The 15,061-nt window shown below is 39.6% G+C and overlaps 1 protein-coding gene across 2 annotated transcripts; it reads left to right on the forward strand.

Annotated features, from left to right (window-relative positions):
* The first annotated feature begins 636 nt into the window (after positions 1 to 636).
* On the forward strand, positions 637 to 14,450 carry phtf1 (putative homeodomain transcription factor 1). 2 transcript variants are annotated; one of them, XM_061041132.1, is made up of 17 exons: positions 637 to 696; positions 1,251 to 1,356; positions 3,947 to 4,003; positions 4,093 to 4,162; positions 4,330 to 4,488; positions 5,442 to 5,622; positions 5,813 to 5,933; positions 7,560 to 7,736; positions 7,903 to 8,148; positions 9,438 to 9,566; positions 10,927 to 11,196; positions 11,590 to 11,721; positions 11,823 to 11,909; positions 12,164 to 12,319; positions 12,471 to 12,566; positions 13,169 to 13,294; positions 13,727 to 14,450. In XM_061041132.1, exons 2-17 carry the CDS (start codon positions 1,327 to 1,329, stop codon positions 13,745 to 13,747), a joined length of 2,058 nt encoding a protein of 685 aa, XP_060897115.1. In that variant the 5' UTR covers positions 637 to 696; positions 1,251 to 1,326; the 3' UTR covers positions 13,748 to 14,450. The 2 variants fall into 2 exon arrangements, with proteins under 2 accessions (XP_060897115.1, XP_060897114.1); XM_061041131.1 differs by lacking the exon at positions 637 to 696 and adding an exon at positions 720 to 1,056.
* Positions 14,451 to 15,061: the final 611 nt, after the last annotated feature.

Raw genomic sequence — 15,061 nt, forward strand, 5'->3', positions numbered from 1 at the left:
GTCATGTCCTCAATATTGTTTATTAACATTTAAAGGGTTTAATATACTTATAGGGTGTATTTATATTGCACATTTGCACTTGCAACGTCACATTTTCGCAGTGATCTAAGCAAAGTTCAGATGTTTTAGCGTGAAAATCCTTATTTTAGTTTTTTTTGTGGCGGAAAAATCCATCAAAATTAAGTAAGATGTGTGGGTTTTTTTTGGTATATTTCGGTTATTTCTGTGGAATCTAAGGTTGGAATAAATTTGAAAAAGAAACCATCAAGAAGCTATATGGTTTGCAGGATTTCTTAAGTGCAGTGGTCTTAATTTAAATATTTCACCTTGTTCTTAACGGAATATTAAAGGTCAAACGATACATTTAGACACTTACTGGTAGAAAAACTATAATATGCTCAATGTATGTTTCATGTAAAATCAACTTCTCTGCCTACCTCTATGCGGCGCTCTGATTGGTTGAAATGTCAGGAAAATATCCAGGAGAGGTGTAATATGGGTATACTTTGCCCTTAGAGTTGATTGTCAGGCGGCATGTTCCCTCTACGTTTTTCTGCCAAGCTTCATTCATAATGTTTGTGTCATTATTTCAATCACAAATAGTTGAATTGCAGTTTATTTCCTTTCAAATATCGACAAAAATGAATTTCGACCCTTGTGAGACACAGCAAATTACGCCTGACAGATCGTACGCAGGTGAGAAAATCCCGTGGAGCAGCACAACAAACCCCGGAAAAAGGGGAAGCGGAAGGTTGTGCCAAACTGTGAACAGGAGTCAAGTTAGCAAAGTACAGAAAGCCTCAAATAAAAAAATATTTTTGATTAGACATATGCGGCTATAGGGAAGAATAAATGAATTTCACGGTAGTGAGTCATTTTTCGCGTCGAGAAGTGGCATTTGACGTAAAGTGGGAAGCTAGCAGCTAGCTCAATCTGATAACAAGACGCTGCGACGCTCCCGATGACTGATGACAAATGATTTAAAAACTCCTTTGTGATGATTGATAAAGGTGTTTTCCAGTTTGTGCCAACACGAGCCATACGTGTTCGTGTCAGGTGGGTTTACTTTGGCTTCTATGATTATTGGCATCTTGTATAAGCATTAGATTAAAGCATGATCCGGAGGTATTTACACTGTTACAGTAAAGCTGAAGATAACTTAATGTTTATTTTAAAGATATTTCTGCTTCGTTGTGTTGCTTCTATGTCGGCCTCACTGTGTGTCCTGTGTTGTTGTTGTTGTGATTTAGTGAACAGATCTGGATTAATGCCCTGTGTTCTTTGTGAAATGACCTGAGCTGACTGCACTTGTAGCACCTGAGGACAATGGCCAGAATAGCCTGGTATCAAGAGAAGGTAAGAGAAATATGATTACAACACAAAGTTCATTAACTGGGTCTATTTCAAGATCACACATGAAGCCTATTATTAAATCCAATTTTCTAAAAGAAAGTGGTAATTATACACAAAAAAAAATGCAATTACTGTATGAATGTTAATGGGTGAACATGTAAACATGCTTTCTTGAACTGGAGTTAATTCACTCATTCATAAAAAATCACTTTCATGTGATATAAATCTGAATGTCTAAGAGATTTAAGATCAACAGATCAAGATTATTGTTAAAGGAAGGAAAACGAAGATGTAATAGACATTTCCGTTAACTGAAACTAAAATAAAAACAAAGCTTTAATTGTAATAATAATAATATTAATAATAATGCATTAGACTTTTATAGCGCTTTTCTAAGTACTCTAAGTCAGTGGTTCCCAAAGTGGGGGTCGCGGGACACTGTTAGGGGGGTCCGCGAGATTCCTTTAAAAAACATATAAAAATGGAAAATAGTTTAAAATTGGATATTTCACCCATTAATTTGAAAATACAGTAGGTAAAAAAAAGTAGTTTCTTACAATAAATTACAAAAATAATATGATGGTGTTTGGGCTATTGTTTGTTGTTTTGACCTAGTGCATCAAATGTGGGGTCCCAAGTATCTATCACCGTCATAATGGGGGTCGCAAGCTGAAAAGTTTGATAACCCCTGCTCTAAGTCACTTAAAAAAGAATAACAACAAAACAAATCAGTGAAAACAGTGCAGTGAAGAAAAGGCTAAGAGTAATGAGTGACACAGCCTTGTTATGTTTTTTGTCTGAAGCAGGTCAGTGTCCATTTTGGATGAGCTCGATGATTTCAGAAGTTAAAACAGTAATTCAGTATTTGATAGGTGGTTTTTTGTGTGAGTTTTTATGTGTTTTTTTTTCTTGATATTTTTCTCTGAATCGTAAAGGATACAGAGACGGGGGGAAAAAAACTTCATAAAATCAAAACTAAATCTAACAAACCAGCATGAAAAACAAATTCAAACTGAAATAGAAAACAGAAAGTCAAAACGAAACAAAAATAAAAACTAATTTAAAAAAAAAACTATTATAACCTTTTAAAATGTATTAATGCATGCTACTGTCATACACGACAATAAAAACTGACATTTGTGTTTTCCTTTTGAAATTTAATCTGACTGGAACACTACACTGATCAACAACACAGTTTTGTTTTCAGTCAGTACATGTGTCCTCTGTCCTCCCTTCCTGTTAACCCTTCTGGTTCTGTTTACAAACCAAACAATTGCCAGGCAAAACGAGAACAACTTTGGAGGTGGGAATAATTAGTTAACCTTAAAACAATGATGATCACTTCTTATATTCTGATAAATCCCTTCTTTTTATCTTCACTTAGTGGTTTTGCATTTCCACCAACTTCTGTGCATATTCTGATAAGACCCAGCTATGTTTGTGTGCATATTTACTCCATTAAGCATGAGTTTGTATTTTATTATGGTAACCATTATCTGGACAGCTGAAAACATAGTATACATGTGTAAAGATTGTTTGTATTTGTTTTGTTACATTTCTGTAAGATTTGAGGATCTGCACGGTATCTCGTCAGAATGAATTGATTACAACAAATGTAAAGGTTTACGTTGTTGGGAGACCAGGAGGGGTTTTGACTGGTTTGTCACCTACAGAGACATGATGTTTATAAGTATGTATTGTTTCTGATTTGTCTAAATAGTAAAAGGTAAAGGCGTGACCTGATGAGATTACCATATGTTAGGGTATATTAGCTGAGTCTGGAAGTGTGCAAAGTTGTGATCCCCGCCATGTTTGTCTTTCATCTGAAGAACCCAGCTGTGTTCAGCCAGGCTGTTGAAGACATTAGTCGATGTGTCTGTAAAGCTGTGGAGCTCGTAAACAGACACACGCTGGTTACTCATTGGCTAATCTTTTGGTTTGATAGAGTTACGTAGAGTAGATCTGGTTCAAACTCTACATCTCATATTCTTTATTGTGAGTTGTGTCACGTCCTTATTAGTTTCTCTTTAAATGACAAATACTAATTTAACTGTTTGCCGTATTTAAAAGCATTCACTTTGTGGTGTTGGATAGCGTAGCGGTTATGTCGGCATGTACAGAGGCTGTAGTCCTCGGGGGTTCAGATCTAACCTCTGCCCTTTGCTGCATGTCATCCCCTACTATCTCCTCCCCAAATGTTGGGAGGTGGTAATGACCTGCCACTTTTTGCCTGTCCTATCACGAAAGGCAAAAAATAGCCAAAAAATATATCTTTAAAAAAAAACAACATTTACTTTAGTTCGCCCCTTTATTGGAGGCATGTTTTACTGCCATATTGCTCAATGAATCATCAAAACACTCTAATCAGTTCTGCCCCCCTCGGTCCCTGCAGGAAGGGGTTAAAATGATTCAGTGTTTTTATGTGTCCTTGGATGGGAATAATTCACTGTCCAAATAGAGTGAGTCCAACGTCCAAATAGAATTCAACAAAATGCTGTTTGTGTTCCCCTGTAACTAAAAAAAAACTCAGTTGAATTCAATCTTCAGTGCATCTCTTCCCATCAAGCCCATACAAATGTGTTTCTTTCAACAGATCGGAGCCTATGATCAACAAGTCTGGGAGAAATCTTTGGAGCAGACGGATCTACATGTGAGACGCCTACTGATCTCTGTTTTTAAATACATGTGTGTCTGTTTATGATTTGCATAAACTGTAACTTCCATTTGTTTGAAATGTAGGGATTGGACAGCAAACCAAGGAGGACGGGTCACATCAAACCAGACCTGATAGATGTTGATTTAGTGAGAGGTAAAGATCAATGAGCGGCACTTCTCCACCCTGTTTATTTTTTATGAATTAGTTCATTTGACTGCATACTCCACACATACCCTGTCGACACATACCTGTCGTATTCCTGCCTTTGTTATGTTGACATGTACAAAGTAATTATGAGGTTGAATGTATGCTCCTCTCAGGATCAACATTCAGCAAAGCCAAACCGGAGAGTCCTTGGACGTCTCTGACTCGCAAAGGTTTGGTCAGAGTGCTGCTGTACCCGTTCTTCTTCCAGTGGTGGATCCAGGTGACGTCCAAGTACATCTCCTCGTGTATCCTCTTGCTGTACTTCATGCAAGGTAAGCTCATCATCTGACAGTTGTTCTGCAAACTGCCTTTAATTTTGAGTGGACTTAGAACAAGAAACTTCACTTTAGACTGGTTGAAAGGAAGGACACACACACACACACACACACACATATAAACAAACACACACACACACACACACACACACACACACACACATATAAACAAACACACACACACATATAAACAAACACACACAAACAGGCTTCAAACATCTGATGGAAAAACACTGAATGTTGACATTTTGGTGGCTTAGACCTACTTCCTGTTTGTCTAAATTAGTAGTTGCAAGTGGCAGATATAATGTTGTTTGTAGTTGCTGTGTAGACTTCTGGTTTGAGTAAGAAGATACAAGTTAGTTTTTTAGTGACTAAAAGGTTACTGTATCAGATCCATGCATTAACTCCTGTACTTATTGATTCCCAATAATGTGACTGAGGCCTTATATGGTACTGGATTTGTCCTGGACCTGCTCTTATCATGCATCTGATTTTATACCTCAGAGAAGGAGCACATGTTATAAACCCAAAGACGCAACATTTACAACAAGTCATGGTTTGAAAACTTACTGACAAAGTGGAATGATAATCTGCACTCCTTACACTCTCCTGTTATAAAGACTTTTATTGCAGCAGTGAAATTGTGAGTGTGTTGTTCTTCAATTCAAACATTACTGCAGCTGCAGTAAAAAAACCTTCAGGAGGGTTTATTTTAGAGATTTTGTCTTTGCTAAGCCGTGGAGACACAGAGACACTATCGTTCATAAATGGAATAAATACTGTACTCTTTATTCTTCTTCTGTGCCTTCAGTTATGTGCAACACTAGATTGTTACCTGTCTCACCTGCACAGCCCAAAAAGACCTCATTAGTTAGCATGAATTCTGCTTTAATGGCTCCCTGAAGAGAGCGTTTTGTTCCTGTTGCCAAACGTTTTCCTCCCCTCAGTGGCAGCGGTTGTGCTCTACCTCGAGATCCCCGGGGCGAGTGCCAACGAGTTGGTCGGACCCATGTGTCTGATGCTGCTGTTGGGCACCGTGCACTGCCAGATTGTGTCGACCGAGTCCAGCCGGTGGCCCTCGGGCACTCCAGCTGCCAGCTGCACCACCAGCCCTGCACGGAGAAGGAGGTGGGAATCTCATTGTTAGGCACTGCACACTCATTTTCCTTTACTAACACACCCTCACCTCTACACTACACACAGATTAACAGCCACGTTATGCACACAAATACACTTTGAATATCAGTGTAAATGAATTATTTCACTGAATGTCCAATATCGTTCTCAGTCCTGTAGTTTTTAATCTGTCTTCCTTCAGGCCGAGAAAGGGCAGAGGGCTGAAAAAACCTGAAGAGAAGAACGACAGTGAGGACACGGAGCAGCAGGAGGCCTGGCAGTTTGAAGAGAGCCAGCGGTTATACAGCGATGAAGAGAGGAGGGTATGTTTACTCATCGGACTTGTCCAACTCAAATATAACCAAAAATCAGGAACTAATGAAAGTATCAAAAAGTTATTTTGAGAAAAAGAAATCATCAATGAAGGTAGTAGTTTGTGTGACCTTTACGGATTTCTGCAGTGACGGGGGGGATAGTAACCTGAGTCAGTAGTAAAGAAAAGAGAATGTTTAGTGCATTCAACAAAGTTCTTCAACCTCCTGGAAAAAGTTTATAATAAATACAAGAGCTTTATTTTCAGTTCATTAGATTTTCTGATTTTTTTGTTACCTTTCTGTTGTGCAGGATTTAATTCACTGTTGAGGTGGCCGAAAGATGTCTTAATCTCACTCTTTAACTACAGGTTTTAACAGGCTGATTATTCTGCTGCCTATTGGTGCGTCGACAATCACATTTATTGTCACAAAGTTTAGAGGTTTGTTTATGCCTGCATGCACTTGTACAGGTGTGTACTTTTGTTTTCAGCACAGGAAAAAATCAAGCTCATCAGTTGAAGAACAAATGTAGTTAAAGGGCCCATATTATGTTTTTTCTGGTTCTGTATGCTCTTTAGTGTGTTTTCCATGTGTCCTGTGCATGTTTAGGCACATCTATGTGCAAAAATTCAAAGTCCGCGGAAACGCGGCTTCTCCTACCTCCTCCTGTTAGCTGTAGCATTAGCTGCATGTAACGCTCGGTTCTAGCCCCCCTCGATAAAAATTTGTCAGTGCGCCGTCATTGTCAGTGTGAGATCACTGATCTAAGCCCATTGGCTCGTTGTGGCAAGCCCAGCAGCTCATATTGAAATTTCCGAGATGCATGCTGAGCAACTGACCAATAACGACAGAGCGGATCGGCAGACCAATCAGAGCAGACTTGGCCCACGTGGGGTCTAACAGTGGGGGCTCAGCAGAGCGTAGCTGACAGACTCAGAGCGTAGAGGGAGCAAGGAGGAGCAGTACATGAAAACAGACACTTTTTTTGGAACATTAGCTATTGTGAACGTACAAAAGTAGGTACATAGATTAAATATACGAACCCCTAAAAGGGCATAATATGGTCTCTTTAAAGTTCAGTTACATTTTTCTATAAATAAATAACGCTGATGTGAGTATCTTATAGTTTTTGTCGATTTTGGTGCCACCTTTGCACAAAAGCGATACCGCTCTTCTCTATTTGCTGATCTTGTCTTGAACATGTGTGAGTAGTCTTTTCTGACAAAAGAAATCTCATCCAGCTTTCTTAAAACAGTCAGGAGTAATGCTCATTGGGAGTGTTTACCTGGGAAACTGTAAAAAGGTTCTTTCTGCAGCAAGAATTCAATCACTGTGTCTGACACCTACCCTGCTACAGCAGTTACAGGCATTCAAATAAGAAGGTAGAAATGATCAATCGTGTCACTGATGTTCTCTTTTGTTTTTGGAGATCATTTAAAATCATCCCTGTTAACATCAGTCTTTTTCGTAACCAGTTATAAACTACTCACAGGAGCTTTAAATAACTTAAAATTAACAAACAAAAAAGTATTACATAAAAACATCATTACGGTTCTTGATTATTTCATCTCAAAGTGTTTAGCTGTGTCAGAATACATTTTGAAGAGTCCTGTGTGTCTTCATATCGTCTCACAGAACAAAAGAAAGTCGGGGTTTGGGGCGTCTGACGAGCTCTCCAGTGAGGAAGAGGAGGGGGTTCAACCAGTGGGAGTAACTCCTCCACCTTCTCATCCTGAGGGACATCCTTCACCCCTGTCTTCTGTTTGGAGGAGAATTCCAAAGCTTAACCTCAAGCCTTTGTTAAGACCTCAGGTACACCTCACTGTGAATGCTGTGTGTTCATGAAACTAGTGTTTAAATCGAGATTTCATGAAGTCTGAGAAACGTGTGTGGTTGATAGTTTTGATTACAGAACATGGATTTTAGGCTGAGTGCAGCTTCAGCATGATTGAGACAACTGTTTATGCTCTGAAAACAGGAAGGAAATGCAACCTCCGTCAAGGTGAAGCCCCGAGAGATAGAGCGCCTCCGGCCAATCGTGGGCTCTCGACAAGCCTCTGACACTGATGACACATTGTGGGAGGAGCTTCTTCAAGGCCCTGACTCTGCTTCTACGGGAAGCAGCGAAAGTGAAGGGAAAGTGAGGTACAACGGCGGCGTGATACTCCCACAGAGCAACACGATGAGCAGCGATGACGAGAGTCTGCATCAGGGGATCAACGGAGTAAGATCAGCAAAAAGTCCTCAAATACTCTCAGTCTGTCTCTTCTTATTTTTGCTGAGTTGACATGTTGGTACGTTTTAGTCATTGGATGTCAAACGGCCCCAAAGAGATGCTAGGTGTGTTTATACTTGATATTTTTATTATATATTTTATATGATTCAAATTGAAGGAGCCTTATTTAATGGAAGTTTGGAAGTGGACTGTCATAAGACTGTAACCAGCTCCTTTATTTCAAATAAGCTTAAGCTAGGTTCAGACTATAGATGTAATAAAACATGGACACAGGCTCAGTGATGTCATCCATTGGTTTCTGAAGAGATGTTGTGAAGTCTTATGATGGTGGTCCCCATATAGGATACGCCGTCTCCGACTAACTTTCCACCAATCAAGTAACAGGCTAAGAGGTGGAGCTAGGGCAGGCCAGACGCCTCCTGGCAAACAGCTACAACACGCCCACCCAGTACTGATTTTACCAGAAAGGGAATGAGATATAGAATACATATTTAGTACCAGGCTTTAAAAAAATGCATTTTTTTAATGGGTCCAAATGTGTATCACTTGGCTTTTACAGCCAGCCTCAAGTGGACACTCAAGGAACTGCAGTTTTTTGCCCCTGCACATTCTCCTCATCTCTTCTCAACACCAGAGGTTGCCTCTTGGCTCTCGCTGGAGGAGGTTTTGGCTCATTCATCCCAGGTCCACCACTCCAAAGAAATGCTGGAAGAATTCAGCACAGATGCTCGGCCCAGATTATCCGGTTGTCTGGATGAGTCACTTCATGAGAGATCAGTGGACAAGGAAACAGAGCCACTGAGCCCCTGACTCTGTTTCCTCAGTGTTTACCTCAGCTAACATACTTTATTAAACTATTATAATTTCACCTCCAACTCTCGCTGAAGAGCTGAAGTTGAATCTCCTCAAACTTTCTAAATCCAGACTTGTAAAGTATTATTCTCTCTTTTTTCTTACCGCAGGTCAGTACTATAGCAGGATGTTGCACCACATTCTTGTCTGTTTTGTTGACATCCCCTTTTCTTGAATCATGACATCACTGGTGGAGTTCTGCCCAGTGCACACACTAAATCCTTAATAATATCCCACAGTCAGTGATATGACATTATTTTCACATCTGTAGTGTGTGTATGTGTGAGATAAGAGAAGAGAATGTGAGTTAATGTGAGTTTGTCTACTTACTTGTGAGATGCAACCTGATTACAAAACCTCCACACTGCCCGTCTCTTTAGTCTCTCTCACGACCTCTGAACGTTATTTATTGTGTTTAATTTCAGGGCCAGCTGTCATGGCTGCAGGCATGCCACCCATCCAAGGACCGTGTCAGCGCCATAATATGGGAGCAGGGCGACTGTAAGAAAGCAGACATGTCAGTATTGGAGATCAGTGGGATCATCCTCACAAGGGTACAATGTCTTCTTTATGTTGGTTTTATTTATTGATACAGAATGCTTAGAGACACACATCAACTCAGATAGACGGCTGTATGTACAGAGAAACATGTACTTATTGATCACACGCTGGAAGAAATGTCTGGTGTTAGAGCAGCATGTTATCAGAGCAAAAATACAACAGCAGATAAATAAATACAAAGGAAATTAACCCTAGCACTACAAGAGAGAAAGATGTAACTAAATAATACACTTAAAAAACATCTGCAACCTGTGCAGCATGATACAGGTGTGTGAATCACAGGGTAACGATAATATCCTGATACGATAATTGATATATTGTAACTTGTCAATCATATGATACTTCATGATATTTGGTTGACAGAAGAATATAAAATGTCCCTGTGGTGACTATTTTAAAACAAACTCAATATTGTCCAAAGCAGTCACCTCTGAGATGTGAGTTTCCAGACGCGTGCTCCTGGCGTTGCAGCAAACAAATGTCTGATACTCTTTTCCACTAGAGTCTTCTCTAGAATCTGTTTATTTTAGTTCACGTTCGGGATTCAATAACGCACATAAATGTCTCATTCTGTTCGATGCATCAGAAACATATTAAACTGTTACATTCAAGTCAAACAGACACGGTCATAAAAACGAAATGCTTCCAAACACACACATTGAAGCCTTGGCTTTATGCACAACATAAGTCAAGACTCCACCCAGTGATCAGTGTCGGAATTACACTCAAATATAAATTCACAGCGTCGTGTTGGGTTTCTTGCAAAGATCAGTAAAAACGAGGATTTTGGCTCCAACAGTCCCTTTAAAGGCCCAGAGCAGGATTCATGTTTTAATTTGCTGCAATTTAGAGTCAGTGTCACTCTCCTTCTCTTAAATTCTTTTCACCGCCCTCAGACATTTTTCCCAATAGTATGCTGTTTTCTTCTTCTTTGGCCAATTAACTTCTGTCCACTTTACTGTGATTCATGAGCGCCACCATGAGGAGTCATGAAGCAGTGATGCAGGAAATCAAATTGCCAGGGAAATCTGTTTAGAGCATAGAATATATGTATATATTTTTTAAATTAAAATATTTGGCACCATAGATACAATTATGCATGACCAGAGTCAGGACGTCATTACATTTTGGAATCAATATTTTGTCCCTCCCCTGATTAAAAATTAGAATCAACATTATTAATTACTGCTCAAATTTGATGTTTTCATTCTGCTGAATAAACTTTCCTTCTGCTCAGTATAAACATGTTGCTCAGTAACACCTGTGTGTCTCCCTCCCTCTCTCTCCCTCTCTCTCTCTCTCTCTCTCTCTCTCTCTCTCTCTCTCTCTCTCTCTCTTGTTCCTTGCTGCCAGGTGAAGTCGGTGGAGCAGGGTGTGGGCTATCTGGTGTTCGGGGGGCTGGTGACGGCCACCTTGGCGCTGCTTCCCTTTGCCTTCCGCTTGTCTCAACGTCTGGACATGTCGAGCGTGGGCTCTCTGTCCCCGATAGAGCTGCTGGAACTGGCGGTGGGACTGCCTGACAGCCAGACATACGTCTTTTTCTTCATTACGATGGTGCAAAGAGTCTGTCTCACGGGACTGTTCTTCTTCATGATGTGTGTGGCTGAGAGAACATACCAACAGGTGAGCACTTTGTTCTTCAATGCTGCTTTTGAACTAGTTTTTTTTAGGTTTCTCTTTTATTGTGTTTGGTTGTGCAACACTTTGGTCAACTTTTGTTGTTTTTATGTGCTTTATAAACAAGTTGGATTGGATGTGAAGCAGCACAATAAATACAATCAAAACAAACAATGAGCAGCCGTACATACAAACATTGTATGAGGTTCATGACTTAAAGAAGTAATTAATTTAAAAAAATAACAAGTGAAATCAGCAAAAGTTTTTAGATTTCTCAATATAATTTGATGTCTATTCCTGCTACTGTCTTTGTTTTCCAACACAGTTGTAGGATTGTTAAATTAAAAAGTCCTTTGCCTCTCTGACTTGTGTTGTGTGTGTCTTTCTTTTCCTCAACAGAGGCTCTTATTCGCCAAATACTTCAGCCACCTCACTTCAGCTCGCAAGGCCAAGAAATCTGAGATCCCTCACTTCAGGCTGAAGAAAGTCCAGAACATAAAGATGTGGTTGTCTCTGCGCTCTTTCCTCAGGGTTAGTATTCTCCTGCTTCACACACGCTGCTCTCTTATAAGTGCACATTGTTTCACCACTAGAGGTCTGTGTTGTTCTGACACTACATCATTGATCTGCAGAGACGAGGACCCCAGCGCTCCGTTGACGTCATTGTCTCCACCATCTTCCTCCTCGCTCTGTCTATTTCAGTCATCATCTGTGTACAGGTCAGTCAGGATGTCTGGTCTGCTTAGAGAACAAAAATCTAATAACACTGGTGTGATGAATATTACATAAAGACGTCACAACTGGAAGAGAACAGCACGATATGTAACCATGTAATCATATTACCTGAGTAAAATAAGAAATGCTGCTAGTTAAGAGAGATTTTTTAAGCCTTGCTGGATACATATAAATCCTGTATTTTCATAATAAAAGATCCTGCATGTATTGTTTTGTTTTGTTGTTTCGCTCTCCTCAGCTTCTGCACAGCCACAAGACATTCCTGGAGTCTCTGACAAACTGGGAGCTGATGGTGTGGGCCTCCTCTCTCATCCTGTTTCTGTTGCGTCTGGCCACGCTGGGCTCAGAGACAAACTGTAAATACAGCAACTCGTCAGTGCTTCTCACTGAGCAGGTAACGACACCGTACCTGCAAAACACACAGAGCTGCAGGTAGTATTAGTACCATCTATAGTACCATCAGCGTAGGGGTTGGTATAATTAAACCCATACTTAAAAACAAGTGTTATGTCTCAAAGAAGATGTAAAACTGTTCTTGTTTGCAGATCAATCTGTATCTCAAGATGGAAAAGAAGCCCAACAAGAAAGAAGAACTCAACATAGTGAACAATGTTTTGAAACTTGCTACAAAGCTGATGAAGGTAAGATATGTTAGTTGTATTTATAACAGTTAATTTATCAATGAGTGGCCTTTATCTGAATTAGTGTCATTTTTCTTTGTACAGAATCTTAACAGTGAAGCCAAACTCTGAATAGCTCTCAGCATCACCAACAAACACAAGAAAACTAGCGAGCTAACCATCACAAATATTCCCTGGCAGCTGGAGGCGCGTACTTAATTTTGCCAACGTTTCTCTCATTCAGATCGTGATAGGAAAAGGGGAAACGTAATCGGACAGGCATGCCTGCTGTTGCCATGGTACAATCAGGGGAAAAAAGCCCTGAAGTTTGGGAATAGTCTCATGGCTCTCACTGAAATCATTCATTGTATTCCCGGCTTAAGAATGTGAAATTAAAGGCTGATTTGAATATGTGTGTATTAGTTGTTTTTCACACAAGAACAGGTATCAGCCCATATGTTCTCTATTAATTATCTTATTTCTATGATTGCTCAGCAGAGCTACTTTTGCCAAACGCCTCTCATCAATAATGACTTCTTACTTTGACCCTTTCCTTTCCTGATGATAAGGGGATCCTTGTTGTCAAGTTTAGATAATGTTGTACTCCCTCTTACCTCCCTCAGGAGTTGGATACTCCGTTCAGACTCCTGGGTCTGACTGTGAACCCTCTGATCTACAACATCACCAAAGTGGTGATCCTGTCCGCTGTGTCTGCTGTGGTCAGTGACCTGTTTGGCTTCAACATCAGAGTGAGTGTTTTAAAGAAATGTTAACAGATCAGCGCCTTGGTTTCTATGATGGTAGTCACAGTTTAGCAGGGAAGTAAGGGGTGCTGCTGCTGGTCCTACAGCACCCCCTAACGTCAGGCATAATTAAAACCACACTTTTTTGCACACATATTGAGGTGTTTCAGAGGAAGCGTAATCAAAGACATCTGATCATCCTGTCTGGTGGAGCAGCATAATTCGATGTTACCCTAGAATTTGGAGATGAAGTTGATAATCCTTTGAAAGCTTATGAGGGAGAGAGAGCCCACATGGACGAGTGAGAGTGACGGAGTGTGCCATTACAGACACTTCAAAATGTCAAATTTGACCTGAATGCCAAACTGTGATTTTTGTGTTTTTGTTGAGATATTTTTTTCCAGTAATGAAGATTGTATCTCTTCCCTTTACTTTCAGCTGTGGAAAATCAAGTCTTAATGTGAAAACAACAAACCACTGAGAGTCAATCAAACACTGGAGACCTGGAGCAGCTTGTCCGGAGCAGGCGGCCTCTGGACCATTAAAAAGTGCAAACCTACTGACAGTGTAATTGTTCTCTGTGCCTTCCGACCTCTAGTGGTGTGTTTTGGGTTTCATCGAACATTCACAAGCCTGAAATGCTCTGAACGCTCAAACAAACTTACAGGCCGGCTCTCTGCTCTGTACCTTCGACCCTTGAATGTTCCTCAGTGTGCGGTTTAATATACGGCGGTGAGAGGAGGTCTGAGATCATTTCAGGCTTCGGCACATTCCCATTTGTGTTTTGTACAGACGTGTAAATGACTAAAATGTAGATAGCTTGTTTATAGTCGTATTCCCTGATGTTTCTCATCAGTATTTTAGGAAGTAAGACTAACTGTAAAACAAGCAAAGGAATCTGCTGACTAAAGCGGGTAAATCAAAAAGGGGCGACCAGCTGTATACATTTCTTAGGTGTCAATCTTTTGTATTATTTAAGGAGGAAATATTGTGATTATAAGTGGGCTTTATTTATTTTGGGGTTTTGTCTTGGCACTTAAACTTGCAAAGGTACCTGTAAGTCTTTGACCACTATCTGCCTTTTGTATCGAGGACCATTGTTGATGAAAAATAAAATGACTATGCAAAATGAAAATGATTCAATAAAATGTTTTATCCGTCATGTTGGCATTCATTTTGTTATGTTTTTCTTTTAATATGCTGGCTGGCAACTCATCTTTTAAGTTTTTCGTGTGCTTTATGAATTGAGTTATTTTGTTTTTTTTATTGTATTTATCCTTTCTTCTTCTTTTTTTTTTATTAAAGCATTGTTATTTAGCCTGATGTATGATACGACAGATCTACCATCAAGCTTATGGTAGACAAAAAATTAAGAGAGTGCTAAAAAGGCTTCTTTTTTTTTTTATTAACAATGACAATGAATGTTGTTTTACTGTGAAAGGAATCGGTTTATGGAACAATCTCAACAGAGAAACTAAATAATCAAAATCAAACATGATATTTAAAAGAAAAATTAAAGCCAGTTTGCTGAATAAATATGAGGAAATATGTCAGTGAGATACTGTTTTTTTTTTTTCGTGATGCTGTAATAACAATTTATTGTGATATACTTTGCATAATGAATTGGTAAGGAGGACTTACAAGGGGGCTGCCAGTGGCTGTGTTTGCCTGCAGCCAATTTAATTTAATTTAAATTGTTTTTGAATTAAGTGTTCTGTTTTGTTTTAATTAATGTTTTGTAAAAGAGGGGCAGATATTATAAGATTAATCTTC

The sequence above is a fragment of the Labrus mixtus genome, chromosome 7 (assembly GCF_963584025.1).
Source record: "Labrus mixtus chromosome 7, fLabMix1.1, whole genome shotgun sequence".
In the NCBI taxonomy this organism is placed as follows: Eukaryota; Metazoa; Chordata; class Actinopteri; order Labriformes; family Labridae; genus Labrus; species Labrus mixtus.